General features: G+C 47.4%; 1 protein-coding gene across 5 annotated transcripts in view; it reads right to left on the bottom strand.

Annotated features, from left to right (window-relative positions):
* OSBP2 (oxysterol binding protein 2) overlaps nt 1-23,908 on the bottom strand; it is a 155,018-nt gene that overhangs the window by 116,448 nt on the left and 14,662 nt on the right. For 2 of the 5 annotated variants that reach the window (XM_083417641.1, XM_083417644.1), the window contains exon 2: nt 3,991-4,199. In XM_083417641.1, the coding sequence (XP_083273767.1) occupies nt 3,991-4,199 (209 nt within the window). Of the gene's footprint in view, nt 1-3,159; nt 3,735-3,990; nt 4,200-12,657; nt 12,822-23,908 lie in introns of those variants that run through there. The other 3 variants (XM_083417645.1, XM_083417646.1, XM_083417648.1) reach the window with 3 other exon arrangements.

Raw genomic sequence — 23,908 nt, 5'->3', positions numbered from 1 at the left:
ACAGGACTGCCAGGTTCAGAAAGGTTTGCCAGCTGGCAAGACAGGGCGTGCGCAAATGGATCAAAACAGACTGCGTGCAGCACTGTAAACAGTACAAAAGGAGTCCATCTCCCTTGAAGCGTAGAGAGTCAGCCTACAGCTACACCACCCCTCAGATGTGAATGTCAGTATTACAGCCCAGCAAGGTGCATGAAACGTGTAAGCCAGCATCTCCATCTGTGCAAGGCTCCACATCGTTTTAAGAATGTAAGAACCACCAAAGGCCCATCTAGTCCAGGATCCTGTTCTCACAGCAGCCAACCAGATGCCCTAAAAGGAAGCCCAAAAGCCAAAGGCTCTCATTTAAATTCACACTAAAGATTCTGATTTAAAGTCACGCTAGTGTGCAAAGGGCATCATGCCCTTTCTCCTACAGCATTAGAAAGATGGCATTTACGCTCTAGTGATTCACTGACGAGGGGAAATTATTATTTTTTGCTCATCAGGACTCTCTTCTGAAGCCAGCACAGGAAGGAAGCCTCAGGTAACAGGTAGGAAATTCCGGTTCTGGAGCCACACACACTACTTACTGATCAAGTGAAACATTGTTCTATCCCAGATGAGGCAGTTGTGATTTTGCAAAGGGATCCGCAGCTGAAGGGCATCTTGATGATGCAACCCTGCCTTTATACTAGGTGCAAAGCTTTGGAACTAGATTGATGGAAGTGAGGGGGCAGATCCTGATGCTCACTGGGGGGCAGGGAGCACATGCCAGCTCTCAGAGATGAGAGCAAGAGAAAAGACCCTTCATTCAAGGAGGCTAGAAGCGAGCAAGTGGCAACCCCAAGTGACCCGGCAACCAAGCAGCCAGCTCATGTTGCATAATGTTCACACCCATTAAGCCCAAGCAAACACAACCAGCCTGTGTGATGAAAAGAAGCAGAAATAACAGGAAGGCTTGTAGGGCATGATTAATTAAAGAGACGCCCAGCAGCCTCCATAAAAGGGCAACATGCTCCTACGTCCCTTGGGCAGCCCCCACCCCACCAGCTTCTGCAGGGGAGACTCAGCAGGTTTCAATACCAAACTGCTATACTTTTTCCATTAAAGTCAGCAGGAATTAATCAGACTTGCAGAGAGAGAGCACTGAAAAAATCCTGGGGTGGACTGCTTGTTTATTTTTAGTGTCAGATGTAGGCAAAACGTGGTTTTATGGTCTCTAAAGAGGATTAAAAATCCCTTTAATCTGTGTTATGACATTGCTCTCCTTCAAAGTGGAATGAAACTGGGGCTTCCTGAAGTCAAGAGTGTCAGAAAGGAGCTAGCAAATGCATCCATCCCTGCGAACAGACAGAGGGGAAACAAGTCTGGCCAAGTTGACAAAGTACTGAATTTGGATCTAATGGGAGTGGATTTAATGAACACGTGGCTGAGGGGGCCTGGGCTAGGGGAAAAAGAGGAAGAATAATGTGACATTCTAAAGAAATCTGTGTGCATGTGTTGGTGGCGGGAGGGGGGGGGAGAAGCAGAATCATCTTTGGTAGAAAGTGATTCAGGGCAAGGTGACAGGCTGCCAGCAAAAAGGTTCAGGAAGGGTGGGAAGAAAGAGTTTAATACAGTGGTACCTCAGGTTACATACGCTTCAGGCTACATACGCTTCAGGTTACAGACTCCGCTAACCCAGAAATAGTGCTTCAGGTTAAGAACTTTGCTTCAGGATGAGAACAGAAATCGGGCTCTGGCGGCGCGGCAGCAGCAGGAGGCCCCATTAGCTAATGTGGTGCTTCAGGTTAAGAACAGTTTCAGGTTAAGAATGGACCTCTGGAACGAATTAAGTACTTAACCCGAGGTACCACTGTAACTTTGTTTACATATAATTAATTGAGAACCACTTCTATAGCTAGAGGTCACCAATATGGTGCCCTCTAGATGCTGTTGGACTACAATTCCCATCAGCAGGACCAATGGTCACAGGAGTTATGGGAACTGTAGTCCAAAGTATATGGAGGGCACCACACTGGTCACACCTGCTTTACAGTCTTGGAAGCTGTGCCTAAGATGTTGACCCATTGTTCATATTACTATTTTCATACCTGCAGATGCATTCCTAGAAGCCCTGGAAATGGCCCTGATGTATCTTAAATGTTTATTTTCTCCATACAGCAGGCTCAAAATATAATACCACCACCTTCCTTTCATTACTCAAGCATGTTGCTTAGGAGAAGGAAGGTTCTTCCAGTATTACTCCTAGGGCAGCCTTCCCAAACTTGGCACCTTTAGGACTACAACTGCCATCACCCCTGGCCATTTGCCATGTTGGCTGGGGCTGGTGGGAGTTGTAGTCCAAAAAAAATAATCTGTAGGGTATCAGGCTGGGGAAGACTGTCCTGGGGAAAGCTGCTTCCCCCTGCCCTTCTACCCCCCCCCCCACTTACTGCAGCCTTGAAAATCTGTTTTTTAAGATTTTACAGTTCCTCTATAAATAAACCTGCTGCAAATTTACCTCCTGAAACTATATCAAGACAAGCATTCTCCTGTAGAAACCCTCAAGTGGCTGGAAATTGTGAGGGAGAAGTAAGACTGAGGGAGGGGTTGCATAGCTGCACAACCTCTGACCCCTTCAAACCAAAACACAGGAAGCTGTCTTATACCAAAGTTGGACCACTGGTCCATTTAACCCAACACTGTCTAGGCCAAATGGGAGCAGATGTCCAGGGGGACATTCCCAGCCCTATCAGAAGACACCAAGGATTGAACCTTGGGTGTATGCTGGCTGCTTTGCAATAATAAACATTGACTGATTGGACCTGGGCCTTCTGCATGCAAAATTGGTACCCTAACCAGTGAGCTACAGCCCTTTCCGACTAGTAACTGCAGAGACGAGGAAAGAGAAGAGAATACAGGGACCTGTCCACTTTTACATCCACATTACTTTCCCCATTTCCCCCTGCACACTTGCCTGCCATTCACGACCCCTATAAGGCTCTCTGGGGATTCAGGCAGGGGTCTCTCCCAGCCTCTCCTGGAGATGCCGGGGACTGAACCTGGAAACCTACACTGCATGCAAAGCATATGTTCTACCACCGAGCCACAGCCCTCGCCCAAGTCTCCAGCCACTCACAGGGGCTTGTCAGGTGCTGCCCTGCTCTTTCAATTAAACAGGCTGACAACGTGCCTTACCAAGTCCCTGGCTGGTCGTGAGGCTGACACGGCTGGTAGTCATTGCTTGACCTGTGGCGGAGGGTGAGACGCGACACAGCATCCCTGGGCCTTCACCAACAGCTTGCACACTACCGAAAAGGAAGCGCGAGTTGCGCAAGGCAGCTTCCCACCCCGCAAACCTGAAGCCTGATAAGGTCACCACCGGTGGGCACCGTCTTGAAGACTGTGTCACAGAAAACCAACACCTCCCAAGTTCATTTGCTAGCCTGGAAAGCCCTCTTCATTCCATCTCGGTCAAATGTAACATTAGTACCGCCGACACTCAACACAGCGGCAAGACCTTTACGCCACCCTAAGACTGTGTGTTTGTGTCGAAGGTATTAACAGTTAAAATAAAGAGATTCTGGGCGGCAGGTCTGGTCAAGATATAACGGGCCCTGTGGATTTCTGGTTTTAAAATGCTGGAGTACTGTTTCTGAACTCCTTTGGGCCCAAGCTCACAGCTGTGTGGAAAAGCTGCTTGCTCTGCTGATTCATGCTGACCTATCCAAATTCTTAGAGGAGACGGTCAGGCATGCAAGGCACCTCCCTCCGGCTGCAGAACCTTAAGGAGCCTTGCATAACCAGCCCCTGCAGCACCCACATTAAGGGTTAGAATCTAGGAGCCAAGATTTAGCTCAGTGCTCCTTTTACGACATTGCACCTCCACTAAGGACGGTGCAGTTCTCAAGGATCAGTGCAATGCTTCCTCAGACCCCAGTTTCCCCTGCAACTTCTTCTGCCACTGGAGTGTTCTGCAGGAGAGGAGGGGCCTACAGAAAGATCCTCCCCACCAAGTACGGACTCTACCTGACTGGTTGTTCCTCATGCGGATGGCTTTGGACTTGGCCAGCTCCAAAGCAGTGACCCATCGCTGCCGCTCCACTTCTGAGTGAGCCTTCAGGTGGTATGTCCTTCCCCCATTGGAAAGCACAATGTTACAAGAGTCCTCCGTGTCGATGTGAGCCGTTGACAAGTTGATGGTTCCCCGACAGGTGTGAGCCATTTCAGCTTGAGTCCTGCAAAAAGGAACAAGGGAAGAAGCCTAAGCAAGCGCCTTGGGTTTCACCTTCTGATCAAGGCTAGCAAGGGGGGGGGGGACCTCCCCCACCAGGACTTCCCTAGGCACTGAAAGCAGGATTCCCACATGACTGCATCAAGTAAAACTTCCTTCAGGCAGCAGGTCCTGGTTTGAACTGTGCCAAGAAACACTGAACACCAGAGCTTTCCAAACTGTGTGTTGTGACACATTAGTAAGTCAGCTGCAGTCTGTTAGTGTGTTGCATGAATGCTCCTCTCGGGGCTGCAAAGGGGTTAGTTTAACCTCTGGTTTGCTAGTAAAACTGAATTACTGTGTCACAAAATGATGCATGTCTACAAAGTGTGTCACTAATATGAAAAGTTTGGAAAGCTGTGCTGTACGCAGTGCCTTCACTGTGGAATCCTGGATCTACTAGTACTGTACATCTCTGGGTAATTTGCCATAGATCAGCAAAGCTTCCTGATGCCTCGTTTGTTTTGCATATATACTGAAACCAAAACTGGTAACACAGAAATAAAACCCTAGATTTCAGTACAGTGGTATCTCGGTTTACGAACAGTCCTGTTTACAAACTATTCGGTTTATGAACACCACGAAACCAGAAGTAGTGTTCCAGTTTGCAAACTTTACCGCGGTCTACTGCCGGAAGCCGAATGATGGAAGGGCACAGGCAGCGGGAGGCCTCATTAGGGAAAGTGCGCCTCGGTTTAAGAATGGACTAAGGAACGGATTAAGTACATAAACCGAGGTACCACTGTATAAACTTAACTCCAAGCGGCACCTTAAAATGAGCCTTCACCAACCTAGTGCCTTCCAGATGTTCTGGACAACAACCCCCATCAGCCCCAGGCAGCTATGCACTTTAGAGTTGTAGTCCAAACATCTGGAGCACACCACATTGGTGAAGGCTGCTGTGCATCTGCTAAGGAGTCACCTGTGTATGACAAATTGGATGAAACCGAGTGTTTTAGTCTTGACAGACAAAACTACAGTAGTGGGTGTGCCTTAAGTAATGCCAACTGACAATGTTATATATCAAAAGAGACACATTCTCCCTCAAGCAAGCAAGAAGTCTAAGCTCCTTGTGAAAATGTTTCAATTGTCCTGCGTACCTGTTGTCCTGTTGCAAAGCATATATTTGCCAATAAGTTGTCAAAGAACAAACAGAATTATCCGGAAACTCAGCTCTGTCTGCTACAAGCCCATTCAAAGAGTAGCAGCCTGTTTACTTTGCTGTGGGGTCCCTAAGCCTCAAAAATAGCTGGAAGGTTTGACAGCAGGAAGACTATAATTTCCCAGCAGTAGTCATACTTAAGGCAGCAGAAACAAAAAAAACACAAAACCACAGTGTTGAGCTCTGGAAATCCCTGGGCGTGTGAAAACGGTGAGACTGTGAGGAAAGTGGTCTTTTTCTCCGCATAAACTAGCATTGCTGCATATTATTCTAATCCTGCTGTATGAAGAGTCTAAAGTGTTCTGGGCACTGCAGAGATATTAAAAACAAGTCAGCCCCTGCCACAGTTTCAAAATCTAATTATTAGATTTATACCTAAGAACATAAGTGCAGCCTTGCTGGGTCAGGACAAAGGCCCACCTAGTCCAGCATCCTGTTCTCACAGTGGCCAGCCAGATGCCCGTGGGAAGTCTGCAAGTGTAACAACACTCTTCCCCTACCCTACCCTACCCCACCCCACCCAATTCCCAGCAGCTGGCATTTGGACCTCCAACAGCAGAGATAGAACACAGTCATTCTGGCAAGTAACTACTGAGAGCTTTAAACTCCATGAATCCTTTTCAAACCCATCATTACTTCCTGTCAGGTGGTGAGGTGGCTGCTCACGAGTAACCAGGCAGGACTCCGACCTGTCTTTAACAGGTTTTTATTTGTGCAAACTATTTACAGTGCAGAACCAGAAAGTTCACGTCCGTCTCAGTCACTTGCAGATTCCAGGAGTGGCCTCTTCCGGTCATCCCCCCCAGCATAAAAACTTAGACACCCCAAATCTCCGCCTCCCCTCCTTACGTTTCACCCCCTGCGCAAACTGGGCAATGGAAATGGAGTGCCTGTTTCCTGGCTGGCTGGCCCGGTGAGGCGCTTGGGCTCTCAGTAGCATCTTTGAGCCCTCTCCTCGCTTGGCTTCCCCCTTCCCCCTCTGCTCCACTGGAGGTGTGGCTTTCCTCACTGTTGGACGAGGAGCTGCTCCTCAGAAGCATGGGAGGCTCTCTGTATTCCTCTGCCTCCCACCCCTGTTCCGATGGCAGTCCCCTGACACTTCCTGTGGAAGCAAATTCCATAGTTCCCTAACCTTTCCTCATAGGGGAGTTGTGCCACCCCCTTGAACATTTTGGCTGCCCTTTTCTGAGTACACTCTGAAAAAGATATTAAGAAGGAAGATAAAAACAAGCCTATCTCCTATGTCTGGGTAGCTTCCAGATTGTCACTATTTTACAGGGATGATTCAACTGCATTCTGACGCACTTGGAACATTTATGCAACCTGCTTCCATCTCGCTCTGTACTGTCTACCCTGACTGGCAGCGACTCTCCAGGGTTTCAAGACAGTAGGTTCCCATCCCTGCATGGAGATGCCATTCCGAACTGAATTTGGGACTTTCTGAATGGAAGGAAGTTGGTCTACCAACTCAGCTAAGCAGAGCCTAAGCCATGCCGTGTGAAATTTCCTGCCTCTGTAGGGCTGCTTAAGGCCTTCGTGGTTATTTTCACTAAAGGCATCACAGTTTTGCTGCAACCGAAGCAAATGCAAAATTATCAAAAATGAAGATGTAAAATCCCAACAGCTAAGATGCTGCTAAATTTAAGTGCAGGTTGCACAGTCCAAGGTGCCCATCCAGATGGTTAAGCGAATCCAACCAACCCACCAGCTTCCGTTTGGCATCTGAAGCCATATTCATGGAAACCATATGCAAATTTAAACCTGCAAGGAAGATATGCAGAAAACTGCAATTATTTCATAATACGGCTGCTACAGTCATACCTTGGATCTCAAACGCCTTGGCTCCCGAACAAATCGGCTCCCAAACGATCAAAACCCAGAAGTGATTGTTCCGGTTTTCAAACGATTTTTGGAAGCCGAATGTCCGGCACAGCTTCTGATTGGCTGCAGGACACTCCTATAGCCAATCGGAAGCCACTCCTTGGTTTTCAAACTGTTCCCGGAGTCGAACGGACTCCCAGAACACATTCTGTTCTAGAACCAAGGTACAACTGTACTGGGATCAGCTGCTTTGAGCAGTTCAAAGTTCTGGGCCTGACTTACAAACTCTTAGTGTATTGGGCCCAAAGTACCCATCTCCTTATGTGCCTCTGCTATCCTTTGAGATCCTCAAAGGTCTTTCTCTGGGTTTCCCTGTCCTCCCAGGTGTGGTGCAGGTGCTACTGGAAATACAGTGGTACCTCGGGTTAAGTACTTAATTCGTTCTGGAGGTCAGTTCTTAACCTGAAACTGTTCTTAACCTGAAGCACCACTTTAGCTAATGGGGCCTCCAGGTGCCGCCGCGCCGCCAGAGCACAATTTCTGTTCTCATCCTGAAGCAAAGTTCTTAACCTGAAGCACTATTTCTGGGTTAGCAGAGTCTGTAATCTGAAGCATATGTAACCTGAAGCGTATGTAACCTGAGGTACCACTGTAAGGCCTTCCCAACTAGCGGCCCCCCAGTTCCAGAACGCTCTCCCCAAGCAGCTCACCTGCTCCAATGCATATTCCAGCATCAAGCAAAACCTGCTTTATTTTACCAGACTTTTTAATGTTTTAGCATGCTGGCCGGTTTAATCTCAATTAAACGGCAACTTGCAGTTTTTTTAGCTTATTTTAATGTATTGGTTGTTTTAAGAAGTTTCTAACGTTTTACTTTAAGTTACCCAGATAACTTGTGTTTCAAAGGGGGGGGGTAACTTGGAGCAAACAGAATGAGCACAGCTCACAATGCTGCCAACGTGGATCGCAGTGCTCAGCAAGCTGCACGTGTCTTGCTCAAGACTTTGCTTGGAAATCAGTCATTCGTGAATTACTTCCAGACACATGCACATTCCCAGAGGATAACTTCAACAAACCAAAACGGCTGGACTGCGTTCCAGAGTACGTTGACCAGCTCCTTTACTCTCAAAAAAGGGGTCATTTTTTAAAGGGAGGTTTTGTTTTTTTTTAATGCTCACTTTTAAAGATAACACGGAAATCTATTTTCCCTACTCGCACGCAGACCCTCCTAGAGTGCTCTCAGCAGACACTTCCCCATCTACTGCTATGCACGGAGCCGTAAAGGTGCCCTTCAGCAGTGAATAGCCAGTATCTCAACAGATTTTCCTATTCAGTGTTAGCATCTCAACGACTGAATAACAAAAATACATGGGCAAGTTTCCAGTCTCAAATATGAGATAATCCTTAAGAAGCATGCACGGAGGGAATAGGGGAGACACAGTCCTGGATTACTATGTAGGCGCACGCACACACACACACACACACACACAAAGATAATGCTAGAACATCAACCTTCGGTCATTTTTGCTGGTATTAATAAACAGAAGGATATTAGCAAGAGGGCACCTAAATAAGGAATTGAGAAAAGAATGCTTCTCCAAAATACACATGGAACACTGTTTTAAACACCTAATGTTTAGCACTTGGTTAAGTAAAAATTGTGTGAGGAACTCCATACATTGTTAATTGCCACCTCAAATATAAGCTGAAACCTTATAGGAGTCTAAGTGAGCATGCTTGGTTGTAAAGATTAATTAAGGTCACTTCCCAACCCTAACTGAGCAGACATTCCAATTTTATTTTGCAGAGAAGTTATACCATATTGATTTTTTGTTTTGGCTTCTTATTTTCGGAAACATGTTTGTTCCACAAGAGCACCAAATCCATGCTGTGCAACCTGAATTTGCTGGACTACAGTTTAATCCCACCTGCAAAATGGAATTGGTCTGGAAGTGTGCACTGCTAGGATAATGGAAGCCTATTAGGATTGAGAAAACCAGTGGGACACTTATCTCTTGAGCATAAAAGCACATGCTACAGTACATCAAAGAGGACACAAAGTCAAAAGAAGTAGAAAAATTAAAAGGGACAGAATTGCCCACTGAATCACTGAGTGGTAGCACACGATTCCAAGACTCATTTAGTCCTGAGGACATACTGTCTCCAAAAGGTTCAGGGTGATCTTGACACTAATAATGAAATCAGTAAGCATTGTTAGAAACTGGGATAGAAAAGCTAGGAGCCAAATGGCTTCTGGGACTTGGATTGTGGGTGCCAAAACAGAATGTCTAGTCATCATTTGGGGGGGGGGGGTCAGCAACACTTTTTCTTTATTATTTTGATCAGCATAAACTAATATGCAATTCACATAAGTGACACATTGTGAATATCACACTTTTAACAGAAATTGTTAATACATGTTTAATTTGGTGTTTACAATAAAAAATATTGGTACCATACTTCAATTTTCAAAACACTCTCGCTCTTTATTGTTAAACTCCTTAACATATTGTCTATCTTTAGCATATATTTCGAGGCTTCAAAGCACATGTTGTTGTTGTTTAGTCGTTCAGTCGTGTCCGACTCTTCGTGACCCCATGGACCAGAGCACGCCAGGCACTTCTGTCTTCCACTGCCTCCCGCAGTTTGGTCAGATTCATGTTTGTAGCTTCGAGAACACTGTCTAACCATCTCATCCTCTGTCGTCCCCTTCTCCTTGTGCCCTCCATCTTTCCCAACATCAGGGTCTTTTCCAGGGAGTCTTCTCTTCTCATGAGGTGGCCAAAGTATTGGAGCCTCAACTTCACGATCTGTCCTTCCAGTGAGCACTCAGGGCTGATTTCCTTCAGAATGGAGAGGTTTGATCTTCTTGCAGTCTATGGGACTCTCAAGAGTCTCCTCCAGCACCATAATTCAAAAGCGTCAATTCTTCGGCGATCAGCCTTCTTTATGGTCCAGCTCTCACATTTCAGTAATCATTGAGTGTCAGCCAGGCGCAAAACATGGCACCCAGACTTTTTGAGGTGCTCTCAAATGGAGAATCTTTAGGCACAAAATGCACCTAAAGGTAAAGGTAAAGGTACCCCTGCCCGTATGGGCCAGTCTTGCCAGACTCTAGGGTTGTGCGCCCATCTCACTCAAGAGGCCGGGGGCCAGCACTGTCCGAAGACACTTCCGGGTCACGTGGCCAGCGTGACATCGCTGCTCTGGCGAGCCAGAGCCGCACACGGAAACGCCGTTTACCTTCCCGCTAGTAAGCGGTCCCTATTTATCTACTTGCACCCGGGAGTGCTTTCGAACTGCTAGGTTGGCAGGCGCTGGGACCAAACAGCGGGAGCGCACCCCACCGCGGGGATTCGAACCGCCAACCTTTCGATCGGCAAGCCCTAGGCGCTGAGGCTTTAACCCACAGCGCCACCCGCGTCCCTAATGCACCTAGCGCCCTGCTAATTTCAAACCCTGTAAAGAAGGCATCCCAAAGAGTAACTGTTGTATGAGATGGGTGACTTCAACCACTTACACAAATCTTCTGGTCACAACAGTGAGGTATAATTACCAGATAACTTTAATGACTTGTCTGTCTAGTCACCAATGCATGCTTGTTGCGTTTGGGCTAGAGCAATGGGGCCTTTTCCCCCCAAGATTCACCTCATTTTTAAACGTGAATACCTTTTCGATGTTTACAGCAATGTAAATACATACTGTATTTTTCTGATTCTCAAGTTTGGGGAAGTGATCTCATCTGTTGCCGATGTCTACGAAGCTGTTCTAAAGCCAATATAGTTGATTCATTAAAGGATGTAAAAAGGATTTGCAACTCCACCCAAAAGGAAGCTGGCTATATGCTGTGTGTGTGTTTTAAGGGTCAACATTTCTTTGGGTTTTTAAATTTCCTAGAGACCAGGGTCATGTACTAGCAGATGAGTGAGTTTTAACATTCTGCCGAAAAATCCAGCACGACTGCTGCAGTAGCGGAAACTTGCTGAGCAACAGATTGCAGAATCTATTGTGCAACAATGTTTCCCTGGTACAAAACAGTTCAAGAGCAGAGTATGTATATTGCTAACAGTGTTAGAAACTCTGATATACTGTATAAAGCTAGGCACTAAATGGCTCCTTAAACCAAAATTATAGTTGCCAAAGCAGAATGCCTTGTTGCCATTTTGTGGTAGGATAGATCTAAAGTCTTATTTTTCAAATGATGGACTGACTGTGATTGATTCTCAGTTCAACATGTGTCTAGTATAGATGTATACATGTGTCTAGTACAGATTACTTAAGAACTTTGAGAACTTAAAGAATTAAAGACACTTGGTCCAGGGACAGTCCATATATATATACAGTACTGACCTACTCACGCCTCTATTTTTTAATGGTGACTGCTCCAGCTCACACTGCACAGAAAAAGCATTTTGTTTCTTGAAATTCATTCCAATTGTGCGGATAAAATACAACTGATAGAATTCTACAGGATGTGGTATTAGTGTGCACAAACAGTCAAGATCCAATGATCTGCAGGCACACACCTCCAGATGGTGGAGATGTCAGCAGCCATCCTGGTGCCCAGGCATCTTCACTTGGCTGCAAGTGGTCGACAGCCAGGTGCAAAATGCGCCTGGCACCTGGCTAATTTCTAACACTGATCGCTTGAAGGCCACTTGAAACCCAGCCTAGAGTTGATGCAGGTGCACGTCACCCCACGCTGCTATTCCTTAGAGAAGCCTTCTCCAATTTAGAACCCTCCAGCAGTGTTAGAAACTGAGATATGAAAGCTAGGTGCTAAATGGCACCATAAATCTAGGTTATAACCACAGCAATGGGAAGTCTAGGCATGCTTTTTTATAACAAGAATACAAAGCTGTAAACAAATGAACTGCAGCTTAAATATGATGTTTATTTTTCCCATACGTCCAGGCACATCCAACAGGTAGATTGGACAACAACAGCTCAACAACTTTGAGCTGAACCCCCAAAAAACGGGGGCAGATCACTGCCAGATTTTAGTTCAGAAAGTAGATCGCAGCCTCTTGGGAATTGGCCACCCCGGTCTAGTCCTTCCCCTGCCCACCCCCTTAATATTCTTAAGAAGGTCTCTTCACCGGTCTTCAGAGAGTAGATGGAAGTGGGGAGGCAGAAAAAGGTCCTCCTTTCCTTCCACTCTGCAGTTTTCATCTGAAATCTTAGGCATAGTACTGCACCCAGAACTCAGAAACTGTTTACGCTAATGAAATTCCCTGTCGCAAAGTGCGCCTAGAACAATGGGAGTTTGCAAACACTGCCCTCCAGATGTTTTGGACTACAACTCCCATCAGCCCACAGCCAGCAAAACATCTCAGGACTTCTAGAAATCTCAAGTCTTACAGAAGAGAGTAGATTTTGTGATTCTGTTACTGTCCTAATAATACAGTTTCTGAAGACACTCGGCAAGCATCTGACCCACCATATACCATCCTTGGAAGCTATGCTACATATAAGTCATTCCTCTTCCATTGGTCCTAGGCAAATCAGAAACTTCCGGTGTGGCCTCATTCTCTCAGTCCCTCTCTTACATGCAACCCGAAGTGGCCTTGAGCCCAAGCGCTGCCTCTCTGAGACTCCCACGCACCCAAGGCAGAGTGCTTTGCTGTGTTTCTGATCAAGCCGCATCACATGATGCCTCAAGGACTCCAAGCAATGCTGCATCATGGAACTCATCTTTTCGTCTCCAGAGCCACAGAGTAGGATGATTAATAGCCTTGGAGGAGAAGCCAGGTGCTCAGATACACTTACATCAACAGGCGATGCATGTCCTAGTTTCCCTCTCTCCGACTGAAATGAAAAATGCAGGCACAACCTCCGAAAACAAATTGTGCCGTGTGGCTACTCAAACAAGTTTTGAGCACCAGACTGCCTATGAATCAGAACATAATACTGTAAGAACAGCCCTCCTGGATCAGGCCAATGGTTCATCTAGTCCAACATCCTGTTTTTACAGTGGCCGCCCAGATACATGTGGGAAGCCCACAAGCAGGGTCTGAGCACAACAGCACTCTCCCCACTTGTGATTCCCAACAACTGATATTCAGAGACATACTGCCTCCAACAGTGGAGATATAACAGAAAGCTTAGCTGATATCACAACATCCTTACTACGAGTGCTAGAAACTCAGATATATAAGATAGACACGGAATGGCTCCTTAAACCAAGGTTACGGTTGCCAAAACGGAATGCCTAGTTGCCATTTGGGGGCAAGACGACTCTAAGTCTTATTTTTTTAAGAATGGGCCAACTGTGATCAATTCTCAGTTAAACACCTGGCTAGTTCAGATGACAACCTTGAGCTAGGTTAGGAGCTTTGAGAACTTGAAGAAGAAAAGTCACTTGGTCCAGGGACAGTCCATATATATTGGCCTATTCCAACCTCTTTTTCTTAATGCACTTGCTCAGGCTGCACAGAAAAAGCAACTTGGTTCAACAGATTCATTGTGATTGTACAGGTAAAATACAACTGATAGAATACTATAGGGTAGGATATTAATGTGTGGAAACAATCCAGATCCAATGATCCCCATATGGTGGAGATGTCAGGCACCATCCTGGCACCCAGGCATCTTCACTTGGTCACAAGTGGTCGAAAGCTAGGTGCAAAATGTGCTTGGCTAATTTCGAACACTGCTCACTAAACTCCTACCACAAGAACCGAGGAGCACAAAAGGAGATTTATATACAAGACAGCAATGTGGGTTTTGCAGAATACTTTGAATTGCATGCTGCTCAAATTGCACCTTCACTGCTGCTTCCTTTGCTGCACTGGGGGGAAATCACAGTGCTGCCTTGGAGTTATGTGTGGACAGTTGCTTTGAACTTCTCTCCAAACAAACCACAAGCAAGAAGTCAAGGTCTGCCTGGGGGTAAACAAACCAGGAGCGCTGGTTTGCACATAATGCAACACCCACAGCTGTTGTTTCCTTCCAATTCAGCAAATAGAGTTTTTCAGGATTTGAGCAGCATGCAGGTAGGTAGCATGCTGCTTACTCATAGTCAGCCATAGTTTTCCTAGGATATGGTTTATCATTACTGTGATGGGATGAAGAGCTGCTTGTGCGTAAACTGCAAGTCCCTCAGAGTTTGATCAAGTTCTCAAACCTCTGCCTGTGACGGAGCCCTTCCAGCATGGCTGCGTCAATCGCTAGCAGAATCCGAAAGTGGTTGCTTTCGGAATCGTTTCCAACATAAAAGCTCCTTAACGGAAACACGTCTTCTGGACTCTCGGCGTGACAGTTTCCGGCGAGGAATGGGTGTCCCTATAGGAGGTCCTGAGACCTCCCCGCTGTTTTCGCTGGAAGCGTCTCTGAGCCATTCCTCCGACTCCCCTTCCCTTGAAGTTCCTGCTCTCCCCCTACTGGTTCCCTCCTCCGCTGCTGCGTCTCTCTCCACCTCAGAGAGCCCTTGCACCTCCTGTCCTTCCGATGGCAGTTCCCTGACATCCACCTCCCCTCCAGGGCCCCCTTCACCCCCTCCCGTCTCCTTCCCTACGGGTTGTGAGGAGGTAAAACCCCTGAAAGAACCTTCCTCATCGTCCGAGGTTTCGAACACCTTCCTCCACTTGTTGCTGTTCCTGGTCTCTCGATACTCCTCGTCATCGGAGTCCATTCCCTCTTCCAACTCCGACTCCGCGAATCCTTCCAGTTCCTCTTCCTCGTCGGTGGTGCCGAAATACTCCCTCCTAAACCTTGCTACCGGCTGTGGTTTCCTCGGGAATCTTTGGTGGAACGTTTCTGTTAAAACCTCGTCATTGACCTCCCCTGCAGTCACCCAGGTGTTTTCTGACTCCGGTTCCCCTTCCCACGCCACCAAATACTCCACCTGATTTCCCTTCCACCTAGAATCGAGGATTTCCGCTACATGGTTGCTTCTTTCCCTTTCTTCCAAGGGTGGTCCCCTGGTGTGCTCCCCTTCACGTCCCCCCCTGTACGGTGACAGTAACGACCTGTGGAACACTGGGTGCAATTTCATGTGGCTGGGTAACCGGAGTTTGAAAGCCACTGGGTTGACCTGCTGAATGACCTCAAAGGGTCCCAATCTCTTGGGTCTTAATTTTTTACAACCCCCTTTGAACGGTAACCCTTGGGTTGACAGCCACACCTGATCCCCCACCCTTATGGTTTCACCTTCCCTTCTGTTTTTGTCTGCCTGCTTCTTATATTGAGCCTTGGCCCTTTCTAAGTTGAGCTGGAGCTGACAATGGATCGCTTCCATCTCCTCTACAAAATGTTCGGCCGCTGGGACACTCCATCTCTCGCCTCCCTCCCCTGGAAAAGCCCTGGGGTGACACCCGTAATTAGCCAAAAAGGGGCTCATCCCTGTGGACACATTCTCCGCATTGTTGTAGGCAAATTCTGCCAGCGCCAACTTTTCGACCCAATCGTTCTCTCTGTCATTGACATAACACCTCAGATATTGTTGGAGGATGCCATTTGCTCTTTCCGCCTGCCCGTTGGTTTCAGGGTGCCGGGCAGTCGAAAAATTGACTTCCACGTGCAGTAAGCTCATGAGCTTCCTCCAGAACCTGGAAGTAAATTGTTTGCCGTGGTCTGAGATCACCCTCAAGGGGGCGCCGTGCAGCCTAAAGATGTGTTCTACAAACAACTTAGCTGTTTCTTCCGCTGTGACTGCATGTGAGCATGCTACAAAGTGGCACATCTTGGTTAACAGGTCTACTACTACCATGATGGCTGTTTTCCCCTTGGATTTTGGCAGATCCGTCATAAAATCTATTGATACCGCTTCCCAAGGCCGTTCTGGTGTGGGTAAAGGTTCTAATAACCCTGCCGGCGCCCTTCTTTCCCCCTTGGCTCTCTGACATTGGTCACACCGTCTTACATACTCCTTTACATCTTCCCTCACCTTGGGCCACCAAAATTCCCTGGTAACCATCCACATGGTCTTGTGTTGTCCAAAATGTCCCGCTGTGGGGCTATCGTGCAACTGCTTGAGTACTCTTCCCCTCAATTCACCTCCTGGTATATACAGTGCCCCTTTGTAATACAATGCCCCATTTCTTTCCTCAAAACCTTCGGGACTCTCACCCTCTCCCCTGAGACCTCTGAGCTTATCCTGGGCATACTCATCATTTTCCGTTTCCTCTACCAGTTCTCGTCGCCCCACCAGCGCCGCCCCACACACCCACCGGTCCTCAGGGATGACATGTCTTTCTTCGATTGCCCCCTCCCCCTCCAAATACTCTGGTTTGCGTGAGAGAGCGTCCGCCCTGACGTTTTCTGGGCCTGGCACATAACAAATTTCAAAGTGGAATTTGGAGAATTCCTGTGCCCATCTCACTTGTCGTTGGTTGAGTACTCAAGCCGTTCTCCAATACTCCAAATTCTTGTGGTCGGTGCACACTTGCACCTTGTGTTGTGCCCCAATTAACAAATGTCTCCACCTCCGGAACGCTTCGTGAATGGCGAGTAGCTCCCTGTCATACACCGTGTAGTTCCGCTCGGACTTATTCAGCTTCCTCGAGAAGAAGGCGCACGGTCTCCACTCCGACGTATTCCTTCCCGGTTGAAGAAGTACCGCCCCTACCGCCCGGTCAGACGCGTCTGTCTCCACTCTCATGGGTTTCCGTAAGTCCACATGCAGAAGTTGTTCTTCCGAGGCGAAAGCCCTTTTCAGTTCTTCAAATGCTCGCTCCGCCTCCGCCGTCCAAACAAATTTCTTCTTGCTACTGAGGCAGTCGGTGATGGGCGCCGTCAAGTGTGCAAAGTTCTTGATGAACTTCCGATAAAAGTTCTCAAACCCCAGGAATCTTTGCACATCCTTCTTGGTCTTCGGTGTCTTCCATTCCAGTACCGCTTGGACCTTGCCTGGATCCATGGCCAATCCTTTGTCTGACAAGCGGTACCCCAGGAATTCCACCTCCTTGGTATGAAACTGGCACTTCTCCAGTTTCACCCACAGCTGATTGGCTTGTAGCCGGCCCAACACTTCTCGCACGTCCCTCACATGCTGCTCTTCATCTTCCGAATACACCAACACGTCATCTAAAAAGGCCACACAATTCTTGTAGAGCAAAGGTCCCAAGACGTGGTTCATAAAACTTTGAAAACATGCTGAGCCTGCTTGGAGACCGAAGGGCATGACGAGGTATTCAAATGCTCCCAAAGGGGTGAACATGGTGGTCTTCCATTCATCCCCCTTCCTTATGCGTATCAGATTGTACGCCCCCCGCAGGTCCAGTTTTGTAAAAATCTTCCCCTTCCTCACCCTGGTCAGAATGTCATCAATTCGGGGCATAGGAAAAGCCAGGGGTTCCGACACGGCATTTAGGGCCCTGAAGTCTACTACAAGTCTCGGTTTATCTGTGTTCTTTTTGTCCACAAAAAACACTGGACTGCCCCCCACCGCTCGGGACTCTCTGATGAAACCTCGCTTCAGGTTTTTGTCAATGAACTCCCTCAACTCCTGCATCTCCCTGTCTGACATGGCGTACAGCTTGCCTACTGGGAGTTGAGCCCCAGGGAGTAAGTTGATTTGACAGTCAAAGGGTCTATGCGGCGGCAGTTTGTCCGCTTCCCTTTCGCTAAATACGTTGCTCAGATCTGCGTATTGCGGAGGCACCTTCCCTTTATTCATTACCTCCATCCCGGCTAGGGTGAGTCTGGCTCCTCCTGGAACCTTCCCCTGCTTGCAGTGTTCTAGGCAATGCGCTGACCCAAAGGAGACCACCCTCTGATGCCAGCCCACTAGAGGATCGTGTAGTGCCAGCCAGCTCATCCCCAAAATGATGGGAGCTCCTCCCAAGGTGGCCACATTAAACGCTATCCTTTCGGTGTGCTTTGCCACCCTCATTATCATGGGGACTGTCTGTTGGTTCACTTCTCCTCCCAACAGCTCTCTGCCGTCAATCGTGGTCACCTGCAGGGGGTTACTTAAGGGGATGGTCTGTATCTGGTGCTCAGCTGCAAACTCCTTACTCATGAAATTACAGGAGCTGCCTGAATCCAAAAGCGCCTTGATCTGTAGTGGGTGTCCGTTTGGCAGCTCTAGCAACACCTCTATCACTAAAGCAGGTCTGGGAGGTTCTGGCGTGGGCACTTTCACTGCTTTTTGGCCTGGCTGCTGTGCCCCGACGGTGGCAGCCAGGCGTTGGCTTTTACTTGCTCCTTGCTTTCCTCCTCTTCTCCCCCAACAGCTCCTGCCATCCCTTGCCATTCCTTTCTTTGTGGACAGACTCTGGCAAAGTGTCCTGGCTGTTGGCAGAGATAACATTTCTTGGCGCTCTTTCCCTCCTTCTTCCGCCCTTCACTGAGGTTTGAAACTGCGCGCGCCCGCGCTGTTCCAACTTCCATCGGCTCTGCCGGCGGGAAAGGCGGCTCTGGAATGTCTGGAATGTGGAGCTCCCTCCAACGTTCTCCTTTCCCTTCCCGCCTTTCCAAAGCCCTCGCTTCCTGGCGCGCTCCTATGGCCAGCGCGGATTTAGTCAGCTGGTCCATAGACTCCGCCCTGGGGGCCCGGGAAAGTTCATCTTTAAGGGACGAAGAGAGCCCCTCTTCGAAAAGCATCTGAATGGGTTCCGCCGATAGGTCCCACCCCAATCTATGAATCAACATAGTAAACTCAGTCCAGTACTCACGGACAGACCGGCTCCCCTGTTTGCAAGCCATTAACTGTCTTCGCACCACCCCCTGCTCAATGTCGCTGGAAAACATCAGGTCCATGGCACGAAAAAACTTCATCGTGTCCTTTAGGATCTCATTATTCGCTGCCATCAGGGGTCTAACCCAGTCCTTCGCCCCTGATTCGAGATGGCTAATTACAAAAGCCACCCGCGATTCCTCGTCGGGGAAGTCATCAAACTGCAGGTTGAGAGCGTATTGCATCTCTGTTCTAAAGGCATGATAGTTTCTGGGGTCCCCCCCGAATTTCTGCACCAATCCTGGCATCTTTCTGGTGAGCGGGGTGGTTTTCGCCTTCCCCTTTTCTGCATCCTGAGCCCTCCTCTCCTCCAGCCTCGCCGTTTGCAAGGCAAACTGGATCTCCAACGCGCTGTACCTTTCCTCCAGGCTTGGACCTCCTCCAGCTGCTCCTGCTCCTCCGGTTCCGGCTGGTTCGCTCATGATGCCTCTCCCTGTCACAAGCTAGCTTTCGGTGACTTTCGGATTGCTGTGATGGGATGAAGAGCTGCTTGTGCGTAAACTGCAAGTCCCTCAGAGTTTGATCAAGTTCTCAAACCTCTGCCTGTGACGGAGCCCTTCCAGCATGGCTGCGTCAATCGCTAGCAGAATCCGAAAGTGGTTGCTTTCGGAATCGTTTCCAACATAAAAGCTCCTTAACGGAAACACGTCTTCTGGACTCTCGGCGTGACAGTTTCCGGCGAGGAATGGGTGTCCCTATAGGAGGTCCTGAGACCTCCCCGCTGTTTTCGCTGGAAGCGTCTCTGAGCCATTCCTCCGACTCCCCTTCCCTTGAAGTTCCTGCTCTCCCCCTACTGGTTCCCTCCTCCGCTGCTGCGTCTCTCTCCACCTCAGAGAGCCCTTGCACCTCCTGTCCTTCCGATGGCAGTTCCCTGACAATTACTGTACAGTCATACCTCGGGTTGAATACGCTTCGAGTTGAGCGCGTTCGAGTTGCACTCCTCGGCAACCCGGAAGTAACGGAGCATGTTACTTTTGGGTTTCACCGCTTGCGCTTGCGCAGACGCTCAAAATGACGTCACGCGCATGCGCAGAAGCGGCAAAAAGCAACGCGCACGTGCGCAGACATGCCATCGCTACTTACATTTACTTCTGGATGCAAACGGGGCTCCGGAACAGATCCCATTCGTATCTAGAGGTACCACTGTATATGTGAACATAGATATTCAAATACAACTTGGTTCTTTGCTTAATAAAAATGTTATTATTGTTATTGTTATTATTGTTGTTATTGTTATTACAGTAAGCGGTAGAGTTCAGAAGGGGGAAATACAAGACAAGACAAGCATTATGTTGAATCAAACCAAATAAAAAGAATGCATGAGCTGGTGGCAACTGGTTCAGGCTGGGGGTTACAAAAACAAAGGCCTGCTGTGCTTATTATAAAAAAGGGCAGCCTGAGCTGGCCCACCTACATGCCCAAGTATCTTTGAGGTGGGGTTGAACTATTCCTAACCCTGAAACAATTATTCCCGGAATGCAATTTTGTAAGGCCAGTGCTTTTAAAACTAAGTATATATTACTTCATATGCATTTTAAAGTTGTTGGCACCCATTTGTCTCGAGAGACAATGGAGTGTTCCTGGGGGGGGGGGCGTCAAACCACTGCGTTAGCAGCAGAGACGTGATTTCCTTGGGGCGCAAGCCTGGGCAGTGTGTATGGAGGTCCCTCCTTTTGACCTCACTGATGTGGTCCAAAGGAAAGAAATACGTTTGGTACCAGCTTGGCTACAGGAGTTGCCAGAAAGAGGCATATAGGGCGTCACCCAACCGTCTTAAGGATGCCATTCTGGATTTGTGTAGGGTTTACTCCTTGGTCTTTTCTCCTCCTAAAGATATCCCACGAGGCAGCGGTGATTTAAGGTCAGAGTTTTCCTTCTCTGAGAGGGGCTACCTTTCCCTGATGGACGAGCCACACCGGCCCCTCACTTCCCTGTGCAGAAACCATTTGGACCCATTACCATTGGACCCACTCTTGGTCTTGCCTGCTCCATCAGCCAGAACATGTCTTTGCATGCTGTGGAAGTCCCCAATTCACTGAGGGTTTGAGACCCATCAGCTACCCTCGCCTGGTTTAGCCGGCCAGCCAAAGCCAGATGTTGTACTATGATTGTTATGACAGATGTAATTCCTAAATTCATTGTTTGAATGCTGTTAGTGCAGTGGTTCTCCACCTATGGGTCCCCAGATGTTGTTGGACTACAACTCCCAGCATCCCTGAGCTCTGGCCTTGCTAGCTAGGGATTATGGGAGTTGTAGTCCAACAACATCTGGGGACCCACAGGTGGAGAACTGCTGCGTTAGTGGAACAACGCATAAAAAAATCAAGGGCACATCATAGCTCAGGGTCAGGCAACATGGTGCCCTCCCAATGTTGCTGGACTCTGACTCCCATCATCCCTGACTATTGGCCATGCTGACTGGGGCTAATGGGAGCTGGAAGTCCAACAACAACTGGAGGGTTCCACAATGACTACCCATATCCTACACTTTGTGGATTTTACATTCACAGAAGATTCTTGCAGCATAAAGCAGACAGAGGAACATTCTGCACTTTTATTCCTAGTTACTGGATTTATTTCCTGCCAAAACAGCCCAGGGCAGCAAGCAAGATCCACCATTTTTTAACAGAACAAAAACATTCTGAAACCGTTAACACATTCTAAAACCAATTACACTCATCTAAAGGCAACTGCAGTTAGAAACATTCCAAAGTAAGTTTCAGGTGGAAAAACCCACATCTTTCCATCAAGGAATCTGGGGGTTTGCCAGGGACAGTATCCGTCAGTCAGCAAATGTCTAGAAATGTTCTCCTAGTGATGAAGACAGAGGCACTTTGCTAGGGACTCATTCCATAATTGGGGAACTACCAGTCTCAATTGCTGAAGACTTCTTTTCCCCACCTGCGAACTGCTTTGACCACAAATGCAGTATATAAAAAAACTGATTACTATGCCATTCTGCCCTTTTCCCCTGTGTGGCTGATGGGGCTCCAAATTGTCTCTGACAATCCTGCTGGTCTTCACCACCACATGTAGCAATTGTATTTTTATAACTTGCTGATCCAGCAACTCAGCTGAGAGAGAAATAGGCATGTATTTATATTTGCACAATCGGCTTCTGGTTGACAGTGCTGTAAAAGTAACACAGTGAGTTTTTCATTTTACATTTGCGTTTCCATTCCTCTAACAGAATTATTAATTTGTATGGGGCTTTGTCTTAAAGAACAAATATTATAGTAATCACACCAAGACCTCGCCTAAGTTCTGCAAAATTTACAGCAAGATTACGGTAATCAAAAATCAACAAAGAAGGTTGAACTAACTTAAAAGGCTTAACTAAATATCCCAGAAAGCCAAATTACGTTTTTTCAATCGTTCTGTGTAAACTCTGGTGCCTCTGCCTCTCCCACAACTTGCAAAATGAGAACAATGCAAAACAAAAATAAAACAAAATCATACTCAGTTTGCTTAAATTGCAAAGTGGACACTTTATAGCAGAGATGCAAAAAACGCATTACCTTAAACAACAACTTATTCACTATCCTCTTCAAGTATCCTTACAAAAGCTCAAGCCACAGTAAGTTGGTTGATATTTATAAGTTGCCACGAGACTCTTCGTTGCTGCAGCAGTCAGACAAGGCTGCTTTTCTTATACATGCTTATGAAAATAAAATGCACACCAAACATCTTGCAGTTATGAAAAGGTTGCTAGCTTGTAGACATACTTACAGCATCATATTAATCTCATCGCTGCTTAAGACACTCTATCCAAAAAGTGTTCAAGACACTTTTTCCATATAAAGCAGAATATCCATAAAACAAATTTGCAGAGTTTACTGGATTTAACAGAGTTTACTGGATTTATTAATTTCTGAGAAAAATACAGCTGATTCCTGTAGTTTTGCCAAAGGCAGATCTAGAGTCTATTGCAGCCTTTTCCAACCTGGTGTCCACCAGATGTTTTAGACTACAAATGCTATGAGTCCTACTTAGGGACGGTGAGTGATGTAATCCAAAACATCTGAAAAGCAGCAGATTTATTAAAAGTTTTAACACCACTGGACGTGACTTCACCCTTATAGAGTTCACACTGTCCAAGAGCCACTTCAGCATCTACTGCAGAAAGTGTTTCAAGAATACCATAGGCCAATACAGGGCTAATCTGAAACAGCTCTATAAATTCACTTCCCTCCTCTCCCTTTTTCAGAGAAATTCCACCATCACTATAGATTGCACAATCTTGTGCGCACCGACCCCTCTCGCTCTCCAGGCTTCAAGGATAACCGCCTAAAGCCTCCAGAGTGCGGCGGGAGCTCCCGCTGCGCTCCGGAGGCTTCGGGTTCCTTTCGCTGAGGGGTAGGTGCCCCTTCAGCTAAGGCGCAGCGCCCCTTCAGCTAAGCGGGAAGAGAAATGGAAGGGGCTCCGTTTCTCCTGCCGCTTCGCTGAAGGGGCGCTGCGCAGAGAGGGGGAGATTTTTTTTTTTCTTGTTCTCCCCCTCTAAAACAAGGTGTGTCCTATGGAGCGAAAACTACGGTACTTTGCTCCACAACATTAAAACTCACCTGTCCCTTGCACTAATGGGCAGAGAACTGAATATAGCCCTACTGTTCCCTTGCAAACCAGGGCAAGAAATCATGGTTTGAAGTGGGTCTGCATTTCCCACCCTACATGAGCTCTTCCATTTATTATCCATTATTATCCAGTATATATTTTGGTAGAGGAACATAAAGAAGAGAAACTATCGAAGCTTCACATTTTCTTGATGCATTCTTAACCTGTTCTGTGCCCAATATCTGCTGTCATTTGAACATTCTCCTCATATTCCATTGTTCTATTTCATCAGTCCTTGTTGGACCTAGACATATAAATATACAGGAATATGTATGTAGACTGCTTCACTTTCAAGCAGATGCAGTGAAAGCTGCCTTAACAACAGACTAATAAGCACACTACAGTTTGTTCACACCAAGCACTGGGATGCCCCATTCTGGACCAATTGTAGTTTCCAAAA

Source organism: Podarcis tiliguerta (genome assembly GCF_965153285.1).
Source record: "Podarcis tiliguerta genome assembly, chromosome: 16".
Lineage (NCBI taxonomy): Eukaryota > Metazoa > Chordata > Lepidosauria > Squamata > Lacertidae > Podarcis > Podarcis tiliguerta.
Note: the sequence above shows the minus strand (reverse complement) of the source record. Positions and strands in the feature narration are given on the sequence as shown.